Genomic DNA, 26,682 nt, shown 5'->3' with positions numbered 1-26,682 from the left:
CACTTGGTTGACTTTGACCATACCTAGTTTTACATTAACTAACAACAAATGGTTTACTTTTAATTACAAATAATGTAATTTAACATAATTACATTAATTTACTATAATTACATTTACTTTGATTAATAGTAAATAATTTAGGCTTAAAAAGTAAATAATTTACATTAGTTTATTGTTATTGTAAATAATTAATTTACTATACATTACAACTAATCAATAGAAACTTCAATAAATTTTTTGGAAATTATCATAAAATATTGTAATTTATTGTTATTTAATTTACTATTAGTTAATTAGTTATAGGAAATTATTAGAATTGTAGGGATGGAAATTTTCCCCGTAAAACTAGGGCCCTACATTGCCCTACCCCGAACGGGGCAAGTTTTCTCAAATCTTAAATGGGGACGGGGCAGAGACAGGGTGAGACAAGGAAAATATTTTTGCCCCAAATTAGGGATGGGGTTTGCATATAATTCCCCAAACCCGATGGTAAATTACTAAAATATCCGTAGATTTAATATTGATTTTTAAAATATCTTTAAGTTTTCCTCATATTCTTATAATCCTAGGATCCCATAATTTCATTTATAAAATACCCCCAAATTGTCATAACCCAATTCCTAAAATACTCCCAAATTCCCATAATCTTATTTGTAAAATATCCATAAACAAGTGAAGGCTCGTGTGATGCACGAGATGGGGCACCACTCCTTGTCCCTTGCCCCCGTAAGTCAAGACACTCTATTCCATCACTACCATGACCCCAGTGGCAGGTGAGTTCGGCATGAAGCACCCATTCCCCATCAAGGATGGGGAATCCCAAAATTTAATTTTCCCCACCCTGAGGCAACCAAACCAACTAAAAAAATATAATTTATGGATATTTTACAAATAGGGTTATGGGAATTTAGGGGTATTTTATGAATTGGATTATGACAATTTGGGGGTATTTTATAAATGAAATTATGGGATCCTAGGATTATAAGAATATAAGAAAAACTTAGAGAATTTTTAAAAGTCAATATTAAATCTATGGGTATTTTATTAATTTACCATCAGGTTTATTGAATTATATGCAAAGCCCATCCCTAGTTGGGGCAAAAATATTTTCCTTGTCCCCCTGTATCTACCCCATCCCTGTTTAAGATTTGAGAAAACTTGCCCCATTCAGGGCAGTACAAGTTAAGGCCCTAGTTTTACAGGGGAAATTGCCATCCCTACAATACTAATAATTTTCCTAAATTATTTAATAATTATTTATTGAAATAATAATAATGGATTGTTATTTAAATAATTTTGAAACTATTTCTGATAGATTAATTTCCTAATTTAATTTTCCTATATTTCTTAATAATTATTTAGTTGAATAATAATACGGATTATTATTTAAATAGTTTTGGAGAATATTTTTTTCATAGATTAATTTCTTAATTTTTTTAATTGCTTACTTAAAAAATAATTATGGATTATTAGTTAAAGAGTTTCCCTAAATTAATTGATAATTGTTAGCTATAATTATTGATTTTATAGAAATTAGTAAATTACACTAATTAGTAATATCTTTTATCAAATAAATTATTATTGTAAAAATTTAACGAAAATTTATTAAATTACAATGATTAATGTAAATTTCACTAAACATTGAAATTTTGAACATTTATTAACAACCAAAAATTATTAAATAATGGATTTTTTATTAATGTTTGGTAGATTATTAAATTATTTAATATTTATTAAGTAATGGATTATTTCTGAAATAATTATTTCATAATTTTATTAAATTACACTAATTAGTAATATCTTTTTCAAATAAATTATTATTATAAAAATTTAATGAAAATTTATTAAATTACAATGATTAATGTAAATTTCACTAAACATTGAAATTTTGAACATTTATTAACAACCAAAAATTATTAAATAATGGATTGTTTATTAATGTTTGGTAGATTATTAAATTATTTAATATTTATTAAGTAATGGATTATTTCTGAAATAATTATTTCATAATTTTTGGTAGAATATTTTCCAGAAATTTTTAATAATTTTTATAACTAATGGATTATTCAACAATAATGGAAGATGCCATGAATATATAGCAAACATTGAATCCCCCTTATCCCCCTCTCTTTGCTTGAAATCACTTCTATAGATATAAATATTGTTTGATTTGGAAAACCAAATCTGCATATTAGGGTCATAAATTCTAAATCCCTATAAAAGAGAAAGGTTTCAAAACTTTAAGTGTCTTCTAAAAATATCTCTTATTAGGACGAATGAATGAGCAACATTAGCAAATATGGGGTTATTATTTCTCTACAACTTTAAGTGTCTTTTTTGGTGGATGAATGGATAATTGGTGATTATTTCTCGATCTATATGTTGCCACCATTTCAGTCGTTTGTCTTTTAGGGACTGTTTTGACTTATTTCTTGGCTTCGTCTTTTGGACCTGGTTTCCTTGATGTGAACTGGTTGGAAGTTGATTGCAGATGGCTCAAGAGTTCTCTTCTTCATAATCTATCAACACTTCATCTGCCATGCAATCTATCACTAATCTTGGGGAGCACTCAAACTTACAGATGATAACAATTAAACTTGATATAACTAATTTTCTCGAATGGTCCCAATCTGTGAAGGTCTATATTGGCAGTAGAGGTAAGCTCGGGTACTTGACTAGGAAGATGAAGAGGCCGACTGAAGATGATCCATTGTTGGATATGTAGGAACAGGAGAATATGATTATTATATCATGGTTATGGAACTCAACACCCCAAATCAGTAGGGGTCTCATGATTCTCAAAACAGTTGCTTAAATCTGGGAGAAGGTGAATTAAACTTATTCTCAGAGGAGAAACAGAGATAAGATTTTTCAACTTAGTCAAGATATAGCTAATCTTAAGCAAGGGGAGGCGAGCATACCTACATACTATGCTGCCTTACAAGCCATAGGGGAAGAACTCGATTACCAAAGGACAATCCACTGGAAATTGATGAGGATGCCACACAATATGATATTCTTAAATGTTTTGATGGTTCAGACAAGTTCTGTTCAGAGATAGAGAGAAGAGAGGAGGAGAAAGGAGAAATCTGTCGAACTAGAAAGTCTTAACCCTCCTAGTCGACCATAACCTTCTATTATATTCATTAAGGGTACAAAGTCAAATATGCCCCTACTTAAGTATGGGACAAGAAACTAAAAATAAAACAGTATTGCCAAGTCACCATTTAAAGTAGAATGAAAAAGACTAAGTTACCCCTACTCGGCCAACTCTAACATTAAAAAATAAAATTTGAGTGTTTAAATTCCTGTTAGGGATGAATCCAACTTTGAGATTGTTACAATGCAGTTGGTTGGGATGCAGTGATATTCCTCCTATTGATGAAGTATACCCTGTTATTCAACAGGAGGCTTCTAGAAGGGTTGTGATGAAGACTGAATTAGAACATTCTGCTCTCATTTCTACAAGTGGAAACAAATCCTCTACTAAAAAGCATGTGATGAGTAAGAAGGTGAAAGACCATTTTGTGTGGTATATTCCAAGTTGCATGGTTATCCTCTTGTGTGGTATATTCCAAGTTGCATGGTTATCCTCTTGGTTCAAGAAGGAAAAACAACCCCAGAAACGGAGTACTCATAATGCAGTGACATCTTAGAAATCCCTTTCAATTGCTTCTTCTAAATAGCCAACTACTACTACTAGGAATTCTCCTCAGGTAAATCTCTACTCTGCTAGTGAAGAGTTAACTTTACTGAGTTGTCTCTTTGTCCATCTTGAAGCCAATAGCAATGTAGCCTCTCCTTTGGGAGGTATTTCTACCTCTTCATTTGTTCACTCAAGTAACCTTTCTTCCAGACATGCCCCAAATGCTTCCTAGGTCATTGATTAAGGAGCTTCAGACCATATGATTGGTACTTCCAACCTCTTTTCATCCCATCAACCCCTTTCAGGGAAAAGGTTAGCGTTGCAGATGGACCTCTCTCTTCTATCTTTGGGAAGAGAGATATTCATTTGGATGCTAATCTTTACTTTTCCATCAGTCATATTACAAAAAATTCCAATTGTAGAGTAACTTAGTACCCTAATTCATGTCTTTAGGGAGAATGATTGGACATGGTCTTGAAGCTGAAAGTCTCTATTTTCTGGATTCTTTATTACATCTACCTACTTTGTAGTCATCTAGTTAAGAGTACTAATAGGTCTAGAATCTATTTGTTGCATTCTAGACTAGGACATCTTAATTTTCAACCATTGAAAGTCTTGTTTCCTGAGTTTTTTGTGTTTGTGTATATGTCTAGTCTGTAGTGTGAAATTTGTCAATACTCTAAGCATTTTAGAACATCTTCTTATCCAAGTAATAAAAGAAGTTTATTTCCTTTTGATATTGTTCATTCTGATGTGTGTAGAACCTTCCCTATTTCTGATATGGTAGCATTCAGTATTTTATCACTTTTGTAGATGTTTGTACAAGACATGTGTTGTATATTTTTAATCAAGACTTCAAGAGATGGGGTTCCTATTCTTGTTAAGAGCTTTGAGATGATTCTTACACAATAATATAAGGTCAATCAAGATTTTTAGATCAGATAATGGAAAGAGAATATTTAAAAAATTGAATGCTTTCTTAGAAGCAAGAGTGTTTTCTAGAGAAGTTGGGCATAATCAATATATATAATAAGCTTACACAGGGTTCCCCTCAACAAGGTAGTATAGTCATTTCTTGTGTAAATCATAGTAATATTCTCCTCTCTCTAATTCTCTAATCTTTTTCTCTACTCTTCTCTATAGTTATATTTTAGTCCTAAAATATTATTCAATATAATCAAACAAGTACGAGAAACACTTCTTAGCAAATTGAAGCATACCAATTGATGGATTCCCACTTCGACAAAGGACTTGCTTGTGCTGGACTGCCTCTCTTCTCAATGCATATTCTACAGAGAATTGTTTCTCCAAAATATTATGAAGCTCCAAACATACTTTTGGACATCCCTTTGGATGCAGACTTTGGCAAATTTGGCATTTAAGTGTGTCATCCACATTAGTGGCTATACAAGATTCACAATAAACTGCAGAAATTTAAACATCACAACAGGAACATTTAAATTCAAAATAGTCAATCAAAATTTGATATTAGATATTAGAAGATTTGATAAGAATTAATGTTATGCCATGGAGACACTTTGCAATTGGAAATATACCACTCATGTGCCTTATCAAACAGAAAGCAGCTGCACTTGAAAGAAACTTCAGTATGGAAGAGATTAATAGGCAGTAAAATTGATGAATGAAGATAAAGCACCGGGGCCAGATGAATTTAATAATGCTTTTTAAGCTAATGTCGCAAACTGTTAAAAAGGACATCTGAGGATGTTTAGCAGATTTTTTACTTGGGTTTGCTGGATAGAGGTTCTAATGCTACTTTTATTACATTAATCTTGAGAAAGAGAAAGGAAGGTAATCTGAAAGGCATTTGTCCTATCAGTCTTATCTCTAACCCCTATAAGATATCTGTCAATGTGTTCCCTAGAAAGGCTCAAAATTGTTATGCAAGAAGTGGTAGGCATTACTCAAATGGTGCTTATGAAAGGGAGACAAATTCTTGATATGTGCTCATTGGAAGTGAGTATGTTGAAGGAACACTTAAAAGTGGTGAATTGGGATTGATATGTAAAACATATGATCAAGTACAGTTGGAAAACTTCTATTAATTGTGGTAAAAGAAAGATAAAATGTACAAAGCTGTTTTTATAGGCATTACCCACACCCCTTTTAGTCCTTTACATTCTCATTTGCTTCTCATTTATCCTTTCTTTACATTACAAACACCATTCTGGCTCTCTAGCATTGTTGACCCAAAACAATTGATTTCTGCTAGTTCCTTGTCTGGTGAGGGGGATAGTCATGCCAATGGCTGTTCTTTGAATCCAATTGAAGGTAGAACTTAGCTCCCTTGCAATGTTTTCTTCCTCTCTTACAAGTGGTCTTTGCTTCCATTGCACTAAACCTGTTTGACTCATCTGCCCTATTGTAATCAAGTCCCCCTCCACCATTAAGTTTTTGCACCCCCAAGTTTCCTAACCGGCTTTAGTCCTTGAAGTACATCCATTAGTTCATCTTCTATGGAGTTCTTTTGTCCAATCGGTCCTTGAGTAAATGACCAATACCTCCCCCTTATGATTGTGTACAGATGGATTGAGTTTCTTGAGAAAATGTTACAAGAATAATTAGTTTTGATGACAATGGAGAGGATGGTGTTTTCATGTTTAGCTTCATCATCCTTTTCTATTTTGGTGAACAATTCATCTATGGAATTCTTCCAAGCTTCCCAGGGAATTAGACAAGGGGATTTCCTATCACCATTATTGTATACATTGGTAATGGAGGTTCCAAGTGTGATGGTGAAATAAGGATAACCTTCATTGAAGGCTTTAAAGATTGGGGAAAATGGACTTCCTAAAGAACTTTGAAGTATTGTGGGTTTGAAGATAAACTTTCAAAAAAGTGTTATGACTTGGAGCAGGAGACTTAGATGGAGCTTAACTTTAAGATTTGGCTGGTGCATTAGGCTGCCAAGTTGGAAATTCTGCTTTTACTTATTTAGATGTTCCAGGAACATTAGCCTGCTATGTGGCAACTAATATTGGGAAAGTTGGAGAAAACACTAGCCACATGGAAATCCAGGTACTTATCTTTGGATGGCAGGAGTCTTTCTGCCTATTTTCTTTTGTTGAGGGGAATAGATTTCTTGTATTTGGGGCAGTAGGATAGCTTAGTATTTCCTTTCTTTTATTAAGGGAATTCCTGTCCAGAATTTATCATAAACAGGGGTATTTTTGCAAACACCTTTTATTTACACTAATATAAGTAGTGGGCCGACTGGTTTAGAGGATTAGTGACTTCTAAACTATTCTCTAATCAGTTTTGACCTAGTTCTCTTCTCTCAGTCTTCTCCTTTCTCTTTCTCTTCCTCTTCGTTCTCTACTTTCTCCTTGTTTCTTTATTTTATTTCTGGTTGCTGCCTCATTATTGATTGACAGTGATTACCATGTTTTTCATGGTACCAAAGCAGGTGAAGTGATTAGGGATGCTTTTCTTCTTTCCTCCCTAATCGGTTGATTTCTTTTTCTCTTCTAAGTGTGCTGCAACTACTGTTGGTGATTGAAGTCAAACCCAGATAGATTTCTAGGTGATTTGTGATGGTTTATACCATCATAGCTGCTATGAAAAGTGACTGGTGATGTGTGTGACCCTCTAGTGGACTCAAACCAAGAGGGAATCCATTGTTTCTATGAAAAGCACAGAATCTGGACTGTGTACAAGTTGTGTTACCCTCTAGTGGACTCAAACCAAGAGGGAATCCATCATTTCTATGAAAAACACTGAATCTGGACTGTGTACAAGTTGTGAGGTGATTGAATAGTGATGCCAAGACAAGTATTTCAAATCATGAAGTGAAAGGTGCTGTTTTTTTTATAATCGTGAGAGTGACAAGGTTGGTATTTTCATCCCCTATTTGCTTTCACAAGTTTTGTTAGGTCGAGATAACCTTTGGAAGTGTGTGTAACTTTGATTGAGGTTAAGCGAGACACAATGGAATCCAAGGAAACTGTTATGATACCTACAAACTTTATGTTAACCACCATTAAGTTGAATGGAAGTGGAGACTATGCTATTTGGGCTAAATCTGTAGAAGTTCCTCTCACAGCCAATGGAAAACTTAAGTATCTTACTGATAAGAAGCCAGGGACTGAATGGAGACCAAAATCATCAGCACAGTAGCACACTTATTTTTCTGGATACATCTAAACAGATTTGGGATCAAGTGAAGAGGATGTATTCAGGTAGCAATAATATCACCCAAATATATCAGTTGTTTCAATCATTTTTTAGTTTACAGAGAGGAGATAAGTCTCTTGAAGACTATTATTCTGACATGGTGAATCTTTGTGAAGAATTAAATATTTACCATCCTGTCACTGGTGAAATTAAAGTTATGGAAAAGCAGAGGAAAGGGTAATATGTTGCTAAATTTCTCAGGCATCAAACCTGAATATGAATCGGTACGAGCCCAAATACTTGGGAGTCCAGAATTACCTGATTTAGAGGATGTGTTCTCTAGACTTCAGAGGGCTAGGTTATCTGAATCTACTCCTTTATATGATCGTGCTGCTCTTGTTACTTCTGGAAGTGGTGGTCGAGGTGTACATGGTGGAAGACGTGGAAGTGGTGGACGTGGCCCATCTGAACCATATGGTGGGAGAGATGATATTGGAGGTAGAGGTGGTTGTGGTTGTGGAAGGAACACAACTACTAGATTTTGCACTCATTGTGGGTTAGAAGGTCACACCATTGGATATTGTAGACTTATATGGAGTTCGATGTTGTTCACACTGCCATTGTGAGGGCCATAGAGTTGAGTATTGTCATTTGTTAAAGAAAATGGGGAGTTATGCAAATCAAACCACTTATCATGATGGAATGACTAATACATCTTTACAGACTATTGCTATAGATAATCAACCAGAAGGAGAAACTATGACTATCTCAAAGGAAGAGTATAATAGATTGGTTGCAACTACATCTTCATCCACTACTACTCTTGCTCAGACATCAGGTATTGGCTCCATTTGCCTTCTTTCTACCACATCTGCATGGGTCATTGACTCAGGAGCTACCGACCACATAACAAGTACTCCATCTACTTTTACCTAGTTTCGTTCTTTACCTTCTTCTACACAACATGTTACCCTTGCCAATGGATGCACATCCCCAGTTTCTGGAATTGGAAGTATCAATCCAACTCCACAACTTCCTTTATCATCTGTACTTTATATTCCTCAATTTCCTTTTAATCTTATGTTTGTGAGTAAACTGACCAAGGCACTAAATTGCTCTGTCACCTTATTTCCTTCCTATTGTGTGTTTCAGGACTTCAAGAGGAAGAAGCAGATTGGTGGAGGACATGAGTCTGGTGGTCTCTACTATCTAGAGGGTGGCTTAGAGAATACTGCTCTTCAATCATCATCTTCTGATGTGTCACCTTTGCAGCTACACTGCTAACTGGGCCATCCTTCCTTGCTGAGTCTTTGTCTTTTGTTTCCTTCAATACCAGCCAACATTAGCCTCGAGTGTGATACATGTCATCTTAGCAAGCATCACCGGGATACTTTTCCTCCTCATGCCATCAGTCATGTGTCTAGACCTTTTCAGTTAGTTCATTCAGATGTTTGGGATCCATGTCCTATTGTGTCATATTTGGGGTTTAAGTATTTTGTTACTTTTGTTGATGATTTCTCTCGAGTTACTTGGTTATTTTTGTTAAAGAAAAGGTCAGATTTTTGTATTCAAATCTTTCTTTATGGAAATAAAAACTCAGTTTGGCCTCAATATTTGTGTTGTTCAATCTGATAATGCAAAGGAATACATGTCTTCTCCCTTCACTAATTTCTATAATGAACATGGCATTCGACATCAAACTTCTTGTGTTAGTACACCTCAACAAAATGGTGTTGCTGAACACAAGAACTGCCATTTCTTAGAAGTGACTCGAGCACTTCTCATTCAGATAATGTTCACAAAACTTATTGGAGTGATATTGTGCTTACTGCTTGTCTTATTAATCGGACGCCCTCATCAATTTTACATAATCAGGCCCCTCATTCTGTTTTATTCCCTAATGTTCCTTTGTTTCCATTACCTACACGACTATTTGGATGTGTTTCCTTGGTTCATCTTTTTGAACACCAGCAAAATAAGCTTGAACCACGTGTAGTTAAGTGTGTTTTCTTGGGATACTCCAAAACTCAAAAAGGTTATAAATGCTATAGCCCATCTCTACGTTGTCACTTTGTTAGTGCAGATGTCACTTTTCATGAATCAACTCCATATTTTCCTCCCAATGATTGTTCTCATTCTTCAATATGTGATATTCCTCTTCCTGTTCCTCTTTGTAATTCTTCTCCACAGGTTTCTCAATCTGTACATCCTAAGTCACCTATTCAACAAGTTTACAAGAAGAGGCCATTGGCTCAAGCTTCTACACTGCCTGCTTTGACGTCTACAGGTCTTGGTGGTCCCCCTACCACACCCGTTACTATAGAGAGTCCTCCCATTACTGAGACACCTTTGGATTTAGATGTTCCCATTGCTTTCCGAAAGGATAAGCAATCATGTACTTCACACCCTATTTGCCATTTTGTTTCTTAAAAGTTCTTGTCCCCTTCAGCCCATGCATTTGTTACCTCTCTTTCTACTATTCCTCTACCTAAGTCCTTGCAAGAAGCCTTTTCTGATCCTGGTGGAGGACAACTATGGAAGAAGAAATGCTAGCACTACATAAAAATGGTACTTGGGACTTAGTTCCCCCTCTTTTGGTAAGAAGCTTGTTGGATGTTCGTGGGTGTATGCACTGAAATTCCAACCTAATGGTACAGTTGAAAGGCTTAAAGCTCGACTAGTTGCAAAGGAGTTTACTCAAATATATGGTGTTGATTTTGATGAAACCTTCTCACCGGTTGCTAAGATTACTTCAGTATGTGTTATCATTTCTTTAACTACTATTAACCATTGGCCTCTCTTTTAGCTAGATGTTAAAAATGCTTTCCTACATGGTGATCTGGTAGAAGAAGTTTACATGGAGTAACCACCTGGGCTTAATGCTCAAGGAGAGTATCAGGGAATGGTGTATAGCTTGAAGAAAGCCTTATATGGCCTTAAACAATCACCTCGTGCTTGGTCTGAGAAATTTAGTGAGGCAGTTGTTGAATTTGGTCTCCTTAGGTGTTAGCCTGACCACTCTGTGTTTTGCAAGACCTCTAAAATTGGTATTATTATTCTTGTGATAGGCCCCCAATTAACCTTACATATGCCAGGAAGAGGAAAGGTCAACAATCGGCTAAGAGGGAGAAATAATTGAACAATTAATCACATGGGGGCAATTATAGCTGCAAGGAATAAGGAGAGTCTTGAGGCATTTATAGCTATGTCAATTAGGAATAAGAAGTGTTGGGCATTTATAACTTGGCCAGCTGGGCATTTATTGAAGGAGTCAGTTATGTTGTGAGAAGAGTATAAGAAGGAGCTTTGGGGGATGGGGGAGGTAGGTTTTTGTTGAGTAAAGAATTTTGTGAATGCTTGGGAGAGCCGGCGGTCTCTCAAAGAGCCAACCAACTGTTAATGTTCTTCTTTTCTTCTGAATGACTACCAGTTCCCTATTGATATTCTAGTGGTGTGGATTCTGCTGTGAGTCTGCAAATTGCGTGTCAAGTTTCTGGGACTTATCAGTGGTATCAGAGCGCGTCTTTCCTCGGCCATGGTGACAGCTAAGGAAGTGGCATCGCAGGTGGAGGGTTTCGAAGAACGCTTGACTTCTCTGCATTCTGAAGTGGATGGCTTACGTGATGAGATAACAGCTGGACTTTCGAAGATCACATCCCTGGAAGGAGGTGTTCAAGACTTGGTAAGACGTTTTGATCTGTTGCTTCAGCAATAGACCTTGTCAGCTCCTTTGTCTACAATTGACAATGCTCCTCCTGTATCCGCATCAAGTCGTGCGGCTGACAAAGGGAAAAGTGCAGCTTTCCTGACGTCTCCTTCAATGTCAGTCCCGGAACATACTTCTGATTCACTTCCTCGGAAGTTGGAGTTGCCTATTTTTGATGGGGAAAATCCAGACGGGTGGCTTTTTCGCGCAGAGCGCTATTTTGAGATTAATGGCTTGCTTCCGGCAGAACGTCTGCGAGCGGCAGTGGTCTGTTTAGAGGGTGATGCATTGGCGTGGTATTATTGGGAGGATGATCGGCGACCTTTTCGTAGTTGGGCAGAATTCAAGGAACTCCTCCTTGAACGTTTTCGATCAACTCAGGAGGGAAACTTGCAGGAGCAGCTTCTATCATTATGTCAATCCACTACTGTTAAGGAATATCGTCGCCAATTCGAGGGAAACTTGCATGACCCTTTCCTGAACGGTGCCATGAAGCGGGGTGACTGGTATAGAACTAAAGACTTGGTACTTAAGGGCTCTAATTAGATTGTCAATGAAATGAAGAAATCTGGTCTTCGAGGCCGTGGTGGAGCTGGTTTTCCATCTGGCCTGAAGTGGTCTTTCATGCCAAAAGTATCTGATGGTCGTCCTTCTTACTTTTTTGTCAATGCTGATGAGAGTGAGACAGGAACATGTAAGGACAGAGAAATTATGCACCATGACCCACATAAACTACTAGAGGGTTGCCTGATTGCAGGGGTTGGTATGCGGGCCACTGCTGCTTATATCTACACAAGGGGAGAGTATGAAAATGAGCGGAAAAACCTTGAGAAGGCAAGGAGGGAAGCTTATCAAACTGGACTTTTGGGAAAAAATGCATGTGGATTTGGATATGATTTTGATGTTCATATCCACTATAGAGTTGATGCTTACATTTGTGGAGAAGAGACAGCGTTGTTGGAAAGCCTTGAAGGAAAACAAGGAAAACCAAGGTTGAAGCCTCCTTTTCTGGGCTATATGGATGTCCAACAACTATTACAAATGTTGAAACTGTGGTTGTTTTCCCCACCATTTTAAGGCGTGGTCCTGAATGGTTTGCTAGTTTTGGCAGGAAGAACAATTCTGGGACAAGGCTATTCTGTCTCAGGCCACGTGAATAAGCCTTGTACAGTTGAAGGGGAGATGAGTATTCCATTGAAGGAGCTGATAGAGAGGCACTGTGGAGGAGTTAGAGGTGGATGGGATAATTTGCTTACAGTGATACCAGGGGGTTCTTCTGTTCCACTGATTCCAAAGCACATATGTGATGATGTGTTGACGGATTATGATGCACTCAAGGCTGTCCAAACGGATTTAGAGACAGCTGTTGTAATTGTGATGGACAAGTCAACTGATATTGTGGATGCAATTGCTAGGCTCTCTTACTTCTATAACCATGAAGTGGTGGGCAGTGCACACCATGCAGGGAGGGGACAGGTTGGCTGTGGATGATCATGGAGAGGCGGAAGGTTGGAAACGCGAAGCTGGAGGAAATAGACATGCTTCAAGAGGTGACAAAGCAAACACACCATCTGTGCATTGGGCGATGCTGCTGCTTGGCCTGTGCAAGGACATATCAGTGCGCGGTGTGCGTCCATCCACTATGCCTGGAGTTACTGGTTTGGAAGTGCTTATTCATTGGCAGGGCCTGCCTGATTTTGAAGATTCTTGGGAGCCTTTTGACTTACTTCGAGACCAATTTCCTCATTTTAACCTTGAGGACAAGGTTAGACTTTGGGCGGCGGGTAATGATAGGCCCCCAATTAACCTTACGTATGCCAGGAAGAGGAAAGGTCAACAATCGGCTAAGGGGGGGAAATAATTGAACAATTAATCACATGGGGGAAATTATAGCTGCAGGGAATAAGGAGAGTCTTGAGGCATTTATAGCTATGTCAGTTAGGAATAAGAAGAGTGTTGGGCATTTATTGAGGGAGTCAGTTATGCTGTGAGAAGAGTATAAGAAGGGGCTTTGGGGGATGGGAGAGGTAGGTTTTTGTTGAGTAAAGAATTTTGCGAATGCTTGGGAGAGCCGGCGGTCTCTTGAAGAACCAACCAACTATTAATGTTCTTCTTTTCTTCTGAATGACTACCAATTCCCTGTTGATATTCTAGTGGTGTGGATTCTTCTGTGAGTCTGCAAATTGTGTGTCAAGTTTCTGGGACTTATCATCTTGTTGTTTATGTAGATGATATTGTGATTACAGGAAGTGATTCACAAGGTATTAGTAAGCTGAAACTGTTTTTACAAGAGAAATTTCATACCGAAGACCTAGGTAAACTGCATTATTTTCTTAGAATAGAAGTCATGAGATCTAGCACAGAAATTTCATTGTCGCAACGCAAGTATACATTTGATTTACTTGAAGATCCTGGACAATATAGGAGACTGGTTGGGAAGCTGAATTATTTGACTATTACTCGTCCAGACATCTGTTTTGCCATTGAGGTGGTAAGTCAGTTCATGAGTTCTCCCCGTGTTCCTCACCTTGAAGGAGTATCTAGAATCATAAGATATCTCAAGGGTTCACTTGGTATGGTAATTGTTTATAGAGATAATGGTCACTTGACTGTATCAGGCTTCACAGATGTAGACTGGGCTGGATCACCAACTGATAGGAGATCAACGAGAGGGTATTGTAATTTCCTAGATGGAAACTCAATCTCCTGGAAAAGCAAAAAACAGAATGTTGTTGCGAAGTCAAGTGCTGAAGCTGAGTATAGGGCTGAATCAAGCAATTGGGGTGTTGTTGCTTAAAAGTCTTCTTCATGTGGTATACCTATTAAACTGCCCATGCATTTACATGTGATAATCAAGCAGCAATCCATATTCCCTCAAACCATGTTTTTCAAGAGAGGACAAAACATATAGAGGTGGATTGCCATTTTGATAGAGAGAAGGTTCAAAGTGCTGATATCAACACCCCTTTTGTGAAAATTGAAGACCAATTTGGACCTGTCATTGGTCGGATGCACATGGTTGGGTCTATGTCTTGCCCACTATGAATTGGAGCCATGATAGTGCAATTATGGAATTCTACCCAATTCCCACTCAAAGCTCATGGGGGCCCACCCCCAGGATGATAAAATGGAGATTCCATACTTGGGATGTGAAGTTATTGCCCATACTATTGTTGGGTAAAGGTGGCACGCCAAACTGTGGGCTTGATGATATTGAGACGATTTCCATTGGGTCTGACTCGCTCGATTCACTTGCTTCCACACTAGATTCCAATGCAGGGGTGTTTTGATCAACCCAAGGTCCTTCCTAGGCCTGTTTCAGGGGGTCCATGAGTGCTTTCTTTTGACCTCTGCCCTTCTGTAGAATCTGTGGATTCTAACTCTATCATCTGATGACTCATCCTCAATATCTATAAAAAATCTCTAGATGCGACAATAAGAATCTTCATCCACGGTGTGGGGGTTTCAAGTCAAAAATACGGGGAGTGCCCCACCAAGGTTCAAATTAACATGATGAGTCATGTAGAAAACCCAGTTTCTTTCTTCATTGGTATATAAGCAACATTGTTCAAGGAGGTCTATCATCTACATTGGGTCCACATAATCCATTCTTTGTTATCCTACGTTGGGTCATACATCAATGACTGTCAAAGGTTCGGGCTAATCCAATCGCTTGGAGGGATGGGAGTGACATATGCCTCCTTATTTCCCCAACCCTTCAGGCACGATACCATTGTGGAAAGGACTCAATTTCAAAGGCAGCCAATGTATTTGATTGTTGACTGACTTTGGCCGGTTAAAGAGTCTGAGGTCCCCTGTAGTTAACAATCGGGCTACATCAGGCAGTGCTTCACTATTTAGTTCATGGAAGAAATCAGTTAGACCGAGGAGGTTAGAATCATCAAGTTGAAAAGGGTCATTGACCGAGGAGATTAGAATCATCAATTAGATTTTATGCTTGTAAGAGTCAAAATCTTCTTCTTGAAATCTTTCCTCTTCCCACCAAAGGCTATGGCCCTTGGGTCTAACTTAAGGGTTGGAAGGTTAATTGGTTTTTGCCCGGCCTTAATGAAATAGTCATTTAGGTTCAACATGTAAGGTGCGATTGGCATCGGTTCCCTTAACCAGGCTGCCTTCAACTTAGCCTTTGTTGGCTTGTGCTCTATTTCAAACCTTCCCTTGAGTTCTGGTATTGAGATTGGTTCAATAATGCTGTGTTGTTCTTTACCCAATCCTAGCCCTAACACATATCCCATGTATCTCAATGTTGGCACTCTCATGATATTAGAAGACCCTGCAGATGGGGATTTCCTTAGCCCGATTCCCAAGCCGATTGAAACGATCGATGACCCTTTTCAACTTGATGATTCAAACATCCTCGGTCTAACTGATCTCTTCCATGAACTAAATGGTGAAGCACTGCCTGATGTAACCCGATTGTTGACTACAAGGGACCTCAAACTCTTTATCCAGCCAAAGTCAGTCAACAGTCAAATACATTGGCTGCCTTTGAAATTGAGTCCTATCCACAATGGTATCATGCCCAAAGGGTTGGGGAAATAAGGAGGCATATGTCACTCCCATCCCTCCAAGCGATTGGGTTAGCCCGAACGTTTGACAGTCACTAATGTACGACCCAATGTAGGATAATGAAGAATGGATTTATGTGGACCCAATGCAGATGATAGACCTCCTTGAACAATGTTGCTTATATACCAATGAAGAAAGAAACTGGTTTTCTGCATGATTCATCATGTTAATTTGAACCTTGGTGGGGCACTCCTCGTATTTTTTTACTTGAAACCCCCACACCATGGATGAAGATTCCTATTATCGCATCTAGAGATTTTTTATAGATATTAAGGAGGATGAGTCATCAAATGATAGAGTTAGAATCCACAGATTCTACAAAAGGACAGAGGTAAAAAGAAAGCACTCATGGACACCCTGAGACGGGCCTAGGAAGGACATTGGGCTGAGCGAAACACCCTTGCATTGGAATCTAGTGTGGAAGCAAGTGAGTCGAGCGAGTCGGACCCAATGGAAATCGTTTCAATGTCATCAAGCCCACGGTTTGGCTTGCCACCTTTACCCAACAGTAGATGGGCAGTAACTCCACATCCCAAGTATGGAATCTCCATTTTATCATCTTGGGGGTGGGGCCCCATGAGCTTTGAGTGGGAATTGGGTAGAGTACCATAATTGCACTATCATGGCTCCAATTCATAGTGGGCAAGACATAGACCCAATCATGTGCATCCGACCAATGACAGGTCCAAACTTCAATAGGGAAATCAGTCCCAAGGTCATCTGGCCGACCATTAGACCCATTTGTGGTTCAAAAAAAAAGGTTCATGAACCTCCCCATATTGGAGGCTTCTTGTGTTGCATCAACTAGCATCGCATCACCTTGCATTGCATCATCATTTCAAAAATCAAATATTTTGCAATAACCAAAAAATAGATCAAATATTTTTTAAAATCCAAAAACAATCAAGAATTTTGCAAAAATCAAAAAATTTCAAAAATCAGGAAAAATCCAAAATTGTTTTGAAAATTCTGAAAATTTCAAATTGGCTTTGCCTTCTAACCCCGAAAATGGTCCAAGTGATGAGCACGAGGATACTCAAGAAGGGCTAGCAAAATCATTCGAAAGGCACGAAGAAAGGTCCTAACCAATAGAGGATGAGACAAACTATTAACCTAGGCATTGAGGATGGTCCAAAGATGGTTAAGATAGGCACTACCTTTAGTCCCATAGAGAGAATTTATGGTAACGTTGTTAAAGTAGTTTGAAAAAAAAAATTGCTTGGTCTTACAAGGACATGCCCGGCCTTAGTACAAACATAGTTGTGCATAAACTACCCACATCACATGAGCAAAATGAGTAAAGTAGAACCTTAGGAGACTCAAGCCAGAATGGGCCCTAACAACATGGCTACCCCTACGGCCCATGTCCACTCCCAATCTTCCAACAACCACTTCGGATACCACATAATCAGCATCATTCCTATGCAACGTCTTGAAAATCTAAATCAATCCCCTTCTCACCCTCAACTTCTAATAGGTTGCTTCCTTCTTCGTTAATGCCTCCCTCCTCCTCGTCCTTGGTTTTGTTGTTCAACCCTTCTTCCACCTCCACCCTAGCTTCACTGACTTCCTTTACTCCCAACTACCTTTCCAAGACTTCCTCCTAGTGACAAGAAACAAAACCTCCACTCTCCTGACTCAGCTGCAAGCAAGGAGATAAAGGGCATGGTTCTTGTTTACCTTTACAGGTTCAAGCAACAGAATAATGGGAGTGACCTTGCCCTGTGAATCTTGAAGTGACTCCTTCGAACTCGATTTATCTTCACATGTCCCCGAGCCACGCACATAAAATGAAACTTTAGAAGCACCAACATCCGACAAACCAGCAAATGAATCCTATAAGCCGTCCCATGCCTTGCTCTAATTCTTCTCTCAATTCTCCCCTCTCAAATTCCCAACTTACTTTACCCAACATGTGTGTCCCACCCTTCTTAAAATTACTCAAAATCTTTCTAAACTTGTGGGTCCTACTCTTGATCTGTTCCAAATTCATACTCGAGAAGGTGCAATTAGATTTATCGAGAATGACCCCCCTCTTAAAAGCTCCACCCACATGTCCCTCCTCCACTAAAGACCTCTCAGCTCCCATCTGAGAAATTACTTCTTTACCCCCCCATCTCTCTAGATTCTCCCCTCTCCCCCTCCTAACTATCCAACTGCCCAACCCTTCGGTTTCCATCGTCTTCTTCCTCCAAACTTCTATTCCCCTGCTCAAACGACTCCTTTATTTCCTCTGCAAAACAAACAAACTCCTGAGTTCAATTAGGCAACATCATTGTGTCCTCTTGAAGCTAGCGTAGCAGGAAGCATCCTTCTATCACCAACCTCAAGTCGTACCAAAGTTTAGCACTAGGCTCAACGGGATCAACTGTAAGTTCTCTACTCCAACCAGGCTTCTCGTGGCAACCAGACTCTTCAACTTGTACATTCAAGCATCAACTCTTCTGAAGCAACCGTAGGCGTTTCCAATGGCACAAAAACTATTAAACTTCCAAGCATGGAAGGGAATCCCAAAGACATTAATCCAAACAAGGCTTTTGCTCCCACTTCTCGAATTGCCCCCACAAGTGGATTCCATCTACCCAGCTGTAAATTAGGCATCCTAAGCTTAGTTGCTTCACTTTCCAAGACTTCATCTGCCTCTTCCTTACTACAGAAAATAAAAAGAAAAAAGCCTGCATTTAGTTTTCTCAGCTGAACGTCTTCTTTTAAGCTCCACTCTAATCTGACCCACCTTAGAACGTCTACCTCATCAGGTTCAGTGCTAACGAAACGACCTACCTCATCACCTTAGAACCTCTACCTCACTCAAATTCACAAAGATCTCTTTCACCACCATGGTGTATCAAAACTTTGAAGAACTTTGACAGACGCTCTCTCTAGGTAATTCAGGCTTAGCAGGGATTTGAGAAACATTGTGAGATAGTGCTTTCCCAACCCTATTCTCTCCACAATGTTTGGTGTCAACTCTATTTTTTGGATTTTTTAGGGCTGTATGAGATTGTTTCTAGTCACCTTCAACTACTAAACTCTACAACTTCAGGTGCTTGCCTATCTTCAAGACTTGGAGCAGAGCTGACCAATAGAGATTTTTTCCATATGGAAAAGGTTGGGTAGGGGAAAGAAAGCTTTATAGTTTCGGGTATTTTTCCATGTTTTTAGAGAAATAAGATAGTTTTGAAGAAAATATTGACATGGAAGAAAATCGGTTGATGATATTTGTGCTCATCAGGTGGACTAATCTTTATCTCTTCGTAAATTTAAAGACTTGAATAAAGAGAATTCTGGGACTTAACTCAAACACCACCAGCAGAAAAAAAACAAAAAAAAAGCACCAGATGGTAACTATCTTTATCTTTTTCTTTTAATAAAACTTTTTCCTTCTGCTATCAAATGCAAAACCTTACCATGACCACAATTAAGAACTGCAGGTTGAAAGAGCAGTTGCTTGCATTTTGCACACATTACATCAGTGACAGAAATCTGCTTGCAAATTCTGTCATTAAGATCATTTCTGTTTTGTTCAACAGCTAGATTTTTTGTGGCTTCAAAATTCCCTGCAGAATCCTTTTTAGGAATAGCAGTGGCACCATCATGAAATGATCCATCATATTCTGAAGTTTCTTCAATAGCAGAAGAATTCATTTTCCAAGTGGAACAAGAATCTGTTAACAATTTGATCTGAGAATCCGCAGAGATATGTGCACAACCATCGAATTGATTTAATTCTTCATATCTGATTAAAGGATCATCAAACTGAGGCGAGAAGATATCATTTTCTTGTTCTACTTCTGAAACATGCAAAAAGAACATATATGTTATAAAAACAGAATTAGTATTTGCTGAAATGCACAGAGAAACAATTAATACAATAGATACAAGCTAAGATGAGCTTGACAAAGGTAGTGCTTGTAGCAATAAACTAGCAGTATAGAAGTCTGAAACAGATGAAATGTGATAAGATGCAATTCAATTACACTTTTACAATAACCTACTTACAAACCCTCCAATAATAAATTTTTGGCAATGTAACAACTACAAACTACCTTTTGTTTTGGCTTCAGATCTTTTGTATCTAGTGTAAATTTCATGATTGTCCACTAAAGAACATGGTATGCATTTTCTTCAATATTAACTGTCGGTAGACTGATGAGAGAAAATTGGATTTCTTTCATGGATGCAAATCTATATTCTTGTCAAAGTTCAGTCCAACATTTTGAAGCAAATATACTTCAGAAAGACTTTCCAGGAAAATAAAGAGAAGAGCTTTGTTAATATGCTAGCCATTCTTTTTGTACACAAAAATTACCTATTAGAACACAGAACATCCCAAATGACCATTCAGGAAATTTATAAACTAGGGACACACACCCATACATAAGGAACACCAAAATAATTTAACTTGGGAAACTATTGCAATGGAGGAAATTTATAATCTACACCAGTAAGTCCAGACATAATGATAGAGATGAAAAGTGGATGTGACTATGACAAGAAATCATCACTCCTATAGATTTTTAGGGCTTTGCACACATGTTGACACAAAACATGTGTCAATATGTCTTTTTGATTATGCAAATTATTTAAGACAAAGCAAAATCAGATGGTTTTGAGAGCCCTTGAAGTTTGTTACATTCAGTGTTTTAAAAGGCGTGGGAGGCGTACGCCTGGAGGCGCACCTCCAGGCGAGGCACCCCTAAAACGCCCTGAGGCATATGCCTACGCCAGAGGCACTAACACCTTGGAGGCGTACGCCTCAGGTGCAAGAGGCATATGCCTCTTGCGCTTTTTTCATGAGGCGTGCTAGAGGCGTATGCCTCATGCACATCTGATATAAAAAGACAAAAAAAAAAGAAAAAAGAAAAAAGAAAAAAGAAAAAAAGGAAAGGGAAGGAAAGGAAAAGAAAGAGAAGGGAATGAAAAAGAAAGAGAAGAAAAAGAGAGAAAAGGAAAGAAAAGGAAAGGAAAGGGAAGGGAAGAAAAGATAAGGGGGAAGAAAGTGGTTTGCCCCCCCCCCTTCAACTAATGCTATGCCTCTTGCATTCTGAACTATGCCTCACGCCTCTAGGTAGTGGAATGCCTCGCGTCACGCCTCCGTGTTTCAAAACATTGGTTACATTTTATCAGGGAGGCGAAAACCTTGATTTCCAGAGTGAACATCTCATTCAGGTTAGGTTTTTCTAAGAGTAAAGGAAGAAACCATGGCAGATTTTCATCCAACAACCAGATTGAGAAGAAGTGCCTATCAAATTGATTTTTTTGTGCTTCATGAACCTACACAATACAGGGCAGCCAGTCCCCCATACCCATAACCCCCCAAACCCTGGTGACAACAGGATTTGATCCCAAATCTCTGCTACAACCAGCTGGAATTGAAGAAGTTTAAGTTTGAGGAAACTACAGGAAAAGGAATTCTGGCTCTGAAGATAGGGAGTTAACAAAAGCAGCCATGTTGTTACTGCTGTTAGTTGGCAATGTAGCAGTATGGGTCACTTATCAAGAAAAATGTAGCAGTATGGGTCACTTATCAAGAAAAATGTAGCATATTGCGGATGCTTTTGTTGGAAAGGAATACAGCCACAAACAGCAGCAGTAATGGGCGTTAGATTCAGTGTTCCTATCTTATCTTATCTCTTAGCTAGATTCAGTGTTCCTATCTTATCTCTTAGCTAGATTCAGTGTTCCTATCTTATCTCTTAGCTAAATTCAGTGTTCCTATTAATTAGGCAGTAGCATTATTATTTCCTATGTCTTTTAGAAAATTTCTTAATGTTCTTTTTAGAAAGTTTCCTTAATTAGGACTCTTGTAATTCTTATTTAAAGGAGCAGATGTTATTCAATAAAACTATCGATAATTTCAGTCAAGAAAGAGCAGAGGACAGTTGGTGATCTTTTTAACAAATCACCATAAAGGCGCTAAAGATAGGTTCCTCGAGAAAAGGGAGAAACAAGGGAAAACAAGAAGTTTTCCCCGTTAACCGACCTGACGAGATCCTATTCGCGGGCCCTTAACAATTTGGTATCAGAACAGGGCGTCATGGGTGACTTTAAGCAATTGAAGACTAGGATTCATGATCTGGAGCACAAACTCGTGGAAAACAGCAAGGAGGTGCGCGAGATCAAGGACGACGTCCGAGAATTGAAGCACTTGATGGAGTTATATTTTTCCAGCAAGGAAAAGAGTTCAGAAGGGGCTGCAACCACAGACGGCCGCCGACCAGACATGGCAGAATTGTCCGGCGAGCAGCAGGTTGTTGCCTAGGGAACTGCGATCGTTCCCAAATACAGCAGGCTGGAATTTCCTTCCTATAATGGAATTGGAGATCCTTTGGGATGGCTGTACAGATGTGAGCAGTTCTTCCGCAACCAACGGACAGAGGACAGGGACAAGGTAAGCTTAACCGCATTCCACATGACAGAGGAAGCGCAGCTCTGGTTTTATAAATTGAAGCAGGAGATTTTATTCGCGGGCCCTTAACATAGCAGTATGGATCATTTACAAAAAAAAAATGTAGCTTGGTACAAAGGTTTTTTGGATGGTGCGACCTACACAAAGAAGCTTAGCTCAATTTGGGAAGAGTGCAAATACAAATATGTTCTATCAAAACCCTGTATACAGTATTTCTAAATCTTGTATTTGCACTCTTCCCAAACCAAGCCATGGTCTCAAGGAATACCACATCATGTGAAGGAATTATGTCAAGGAGAGAAAATGGAATGAAAAAGGATGGTTTATGGGATGATTGAGTTCTTTGGGGAAAGGAACAACCAGCTGGTTTGCTTCCTGGAACATAGGAGAGCATCAAGGTGGAGCTACAGAGGGTAATGGAATAGTGGTCCGAGAGCAAAGGAGAAGAATGTAATCAACAAGGAGAGGAGGTTAGAAAGGAAGAAGTGGAAGAGAAAGGGGCAGTAAATGGGGAAGAAGTGACCATGGTGACAACCCTAGTCAATCCAAAAATCCTAGTAAATGGCAGAAAAGAGATGGAAGCAGAGACTATTACAGCAAAGAAAGTTGAGGATTGCGCAGAGATCGGCAATCTTGTCAAGAAAGCTCCTTCTGAAAAGGAACCCAGTGTTAGCTCTGTTCAATCACTCAGGTGATAATGGAAGTTGAAGATGACTTAAATCACCTGCAGGATCTCTATGGATAGCTAAATGGAACCTAGCATGCAATACAAGGATGAGGTATCACATAGACCAAGTTGTAGTGGGCTGCCTTTTCACTTGTGGTCAGAAGAAATGTTGAGAAGATTGCCATTCTGTGTGAGTATAATGGAGGAGATGATGGTGGAAAACCTTTAGTCAGCAACAGCAAAAGTAATTGTGAGGGCAAAACCGGAACATATTCCAGGGAAGGTAGAAGTGCAGACTGAAGGATTTTACCTACACTAAAACAAGACTCTAATAGAATTGTGGACACTAGAGGGGTTAATAGATCACATGGCATGATAGCAAGCATAGAATAATCATTTTATGTGCTTTCCACTAGGCGAAAATATCAAAATTATTTAATTACTCAAATGTGAGAAAATCTGTAAAATTAACTTGCAAATAAAAATGAAGTTCAGTAAATGAACTTGATGACCATCTCCTTTTTTCTTATCAATGACCAAATTTTATCTGCTACACTACCACCACTAGTACTTTCAGATAGTGTGGTTGTACAATTTTTTGATGTCCTATTGTTGTTTGTGATTCATATAAATCATACATTTGAAATAATAAAGAATTAACTTCATCTTTCTAAAAGTCTAGTATCAGATTGCATATTTTTGTACCATCTATAAAAATGAGGATGGTGGCAATGTTTCGTCAAAAAGCCTGATTTTCACTTTCCATTTTTACCTTTAATGTTTTTTATTTTTCCAATTTTATTTAATTAACGGTTAACATTTGTAGTTGAATAAAGAAAATAAAATAATAATAAAACCACTATGGAACCTACTCCTTTCTTCCCTTAGGCCTTATCTAATCTTCTCCCGAAGCACTTACCTGACAAACCTCTTCACTGATTAGAGCCAACACGTGTCAAGTATGGGATGGTTTGCCCAAACCACAAATTCGAATTGAAGGGAGGAATGGATTTTTTTCAACCTCTTTGTTTTCATCATCAAACAATCAATTAGATGCTTAAATTAAATGAAGCTTTTTTTGGTTTTCTCTCTGTTTTTTTCAAGTATTTTTCCCATTTCCCTCTATTTCGATTGTCTCTGTTAACGTGATAAGTTGTATTTGATCGGGAAATGCTTTTAGGTTCATTATATTGGTTCATTTTAGGGTGTCTTTTCTCGATGATCATCGGGCCAACCCAGTAATCTAACACCCTACCAATGTAATACCGTAGGGGTTTTGGAAGGGCTGTAGGGGTTTGGAATGCGTTTTGTTGGCAGGAGATCCAAACTCTTCTATATAAATCGAACAGATGTTCAATTTAAATCTGAATATAAACGAATCAGGATCAACCTATATCTAGACGCTATTCATTAGATATGCAAATAACGGCCCCACCATTGACGAGCAGATTGGCAAGAGGCAAAAGGCCAAACGTCATCATTCACACATGAAGCGAAGACATAAATTCTAAAACCCCAGTTCTCTCCTTTAAACCCCTGTTTAGTGTATATCTTATCAATTCCCCCCTACTTCATAGTAGGAAGGAGGAAGCATAAATGGCATCTCTCTTATCCTACACACCTTTCTCCTGAAAATGAAGAAACAATATAAATTACAAAAAAAAACAAAGAAATACACAAAAAATTTACAAAAAAATATAAAAAATCATAAAAATTTCTATACCATACTAAAAAAATGAGAATGTTGCAATTCGTTTCATCAAAACACCTTCCAACTTTACCCTCAACTTTCTATTTTTTGTCCCATTGTATATATTGTCATTGCAAAATAATTATGAAAAACATAAAATGAAGAAAATAATATTAAGTACAAAAAAAACAAAGAAATACATAGAAAATTTACAAAAAATATAGAAAAATCACAGAAATTTCTATACCATATTTAAAAAATGAGAATGTTGCAATTGGTTTGGTCAAAACACCCTGATTTTACTTTCCAACTTTACCCTCAACTTTCTATTTTTTTCCCATTATATATATGTCATTGCAAAATAATTATGAAAAAACACATAAACTGGAGAAAATAATATAAACAACAACAAACAAAGAAATACATAGAAAAATTACAAAAAATATAGAAATCATAAAAATTGAAGAAAAATAACATAAATTACAAATCTATACCATACTCAAAAATGAGAATGTTGCTATTGGTTTGGCCAAAAGACCCCGATTTTACATTCCAACATTACCTTCAACTTTCTATTTTTTTTCCCATTGTATATATTGTAATTGCAAAATAATTGTGAAAATAATACAAAATGAAGAAAATAACATAAATTACAAAGAAAACAAAGGAACGCAAAGAAAATTTACAATAAAATATAGAAAATCATAAAAACTGAAGAAAAAACATGAATTACAAAAACAAAGAAAAACCATAAATGACATAAAAATAAAAAATTGTAGAATAAAATAAAAATTTATATCTACTACCATATATAAAAAATGAGAATGATTCAGTTAGTGTGGTCAAAAGACACTAATTTTCGTACTAATTCTAGCCCTTAGTTTTTTGGTCATTTAGATAAATAAAGATAGAAAATGTAGAAATAACATAAATGAAAGAAAAAATAAAAATTGCAAAATAATTATGATAAAACACAAAAAATGAAGAAAATAATATAAATTACAAAAAGCAAAGAAATACACAGAAAAATTACAAAAAAAAAAATGTAGAAAATCATAAAAAATGATGAAAAATAACAAAAATTACAAAAAAAAAAACAAAGAAAAACCATCAATTATAGTAAAATGAAAATGAAATTTCATTCCATGGCCCCTAGACATGTTTGTTAATTAGGCCCAAGTCTTATAAGGGCATTTGACCACTGGGATTGTATGTTATCATGTGTATGGTTGTTAAGTAGGGCTTGCAACTCTGTCCTCAGTCATATGCAACACTGTGACACATTATGAATTGTTTGATTGTTTTATTATTGGACAAATGTGTGGAGGTGCTCAACATGCCTATAAGGTGTTGGCATATTGCATACATGTTACTTTAGTGGTTTGTTGATAAATTTTGCTTCCAACTAATTTCTTTATCTCCTCTTAGTTAAAAAGTAAGAAGAAAATGTTTTTAGGCTTAAATGTAAGTTATCTAATAGTCATCTTAGATAATGACTTCTGGTATTCAATGGTTACTTGAGTAAATTAACATAATAGCTTTGTTACTTCAAACCATTAATAGTATTTATTTTCATAGGTTTTAGGTTATCACAAAACAGGAGATCGGTTAAGAGTGGCATCGCCTATTCTCCATAAATTTTGTGTTACATTGGGATGAACTGTATCTGTATATAATGTTGTTGAATGTAATTTTATCATTGATTTGGTGCATTAATGTTTCAATCTGATGCATTTGCAACCAACATTATAAGCATATTATAAAATTCAGATCTTGGCATTTTGTGAGGATAGTCTTTGTTATGTATTATATAATTGCCTTAGGACTTGAAGGGTAATGT

The 26,682-nt window shown here is 37.5% G+C and overlaps 1 protein-coding gene across 3 annotated transcripts in view; it reads right to left on the bottom strand.

The window, feature by feature from the left end:
• The window catches only part of LOC104602190 (E3 ubiquitin-protein ligase PRT1-like), an 81,251-nt gene that overhangs the window by 19,749 nt on the left and 34,820 nt on the right, over nucleotides 1-26,682 (bottom strand). For 2 of the 3 annotated variants that reach the window (XM_010265792.3, XM_010265794.2), the window contains 2 exons: nucleotides 19,484-19,867; nucleotides 4,867-5,070 (listed from right to left, as the gene is read on the bottom strand). In XM_010265792.3, the coding sequence (XP_010264094.2) occupies nucleotides 4,867-5,070; nucleotides 19,484-19,867 (588 nt within the window). The remainder of the gene's footprint in view (nucleotides 1-4,866; nucleotides 5,071-19,483; nucleotides 19,868-26,682) is intronic. The other variant, XM_088900284.1, reaches the window with a different exon arrangement.

This window comes from Nelumbo nucifera, chromosome 3 (assembly GCF_055504915.1).
Source record: "Nelumbo nucifera cultivar China Antique chromosome 3, China Antique-T2T, whole genome shotgun sequence".
In the NCBI taxonomy this organism is placed as follows: Eukaryota; Viridiplantae; Streptophyta; class Magnoliopsida; order Proteales; family Nelumbonaceae; genus Nelumbo; species Nelumbo nucifera.
This window is presented reverse-complemented; position numbering and strand designations above follow the sequence as displayed.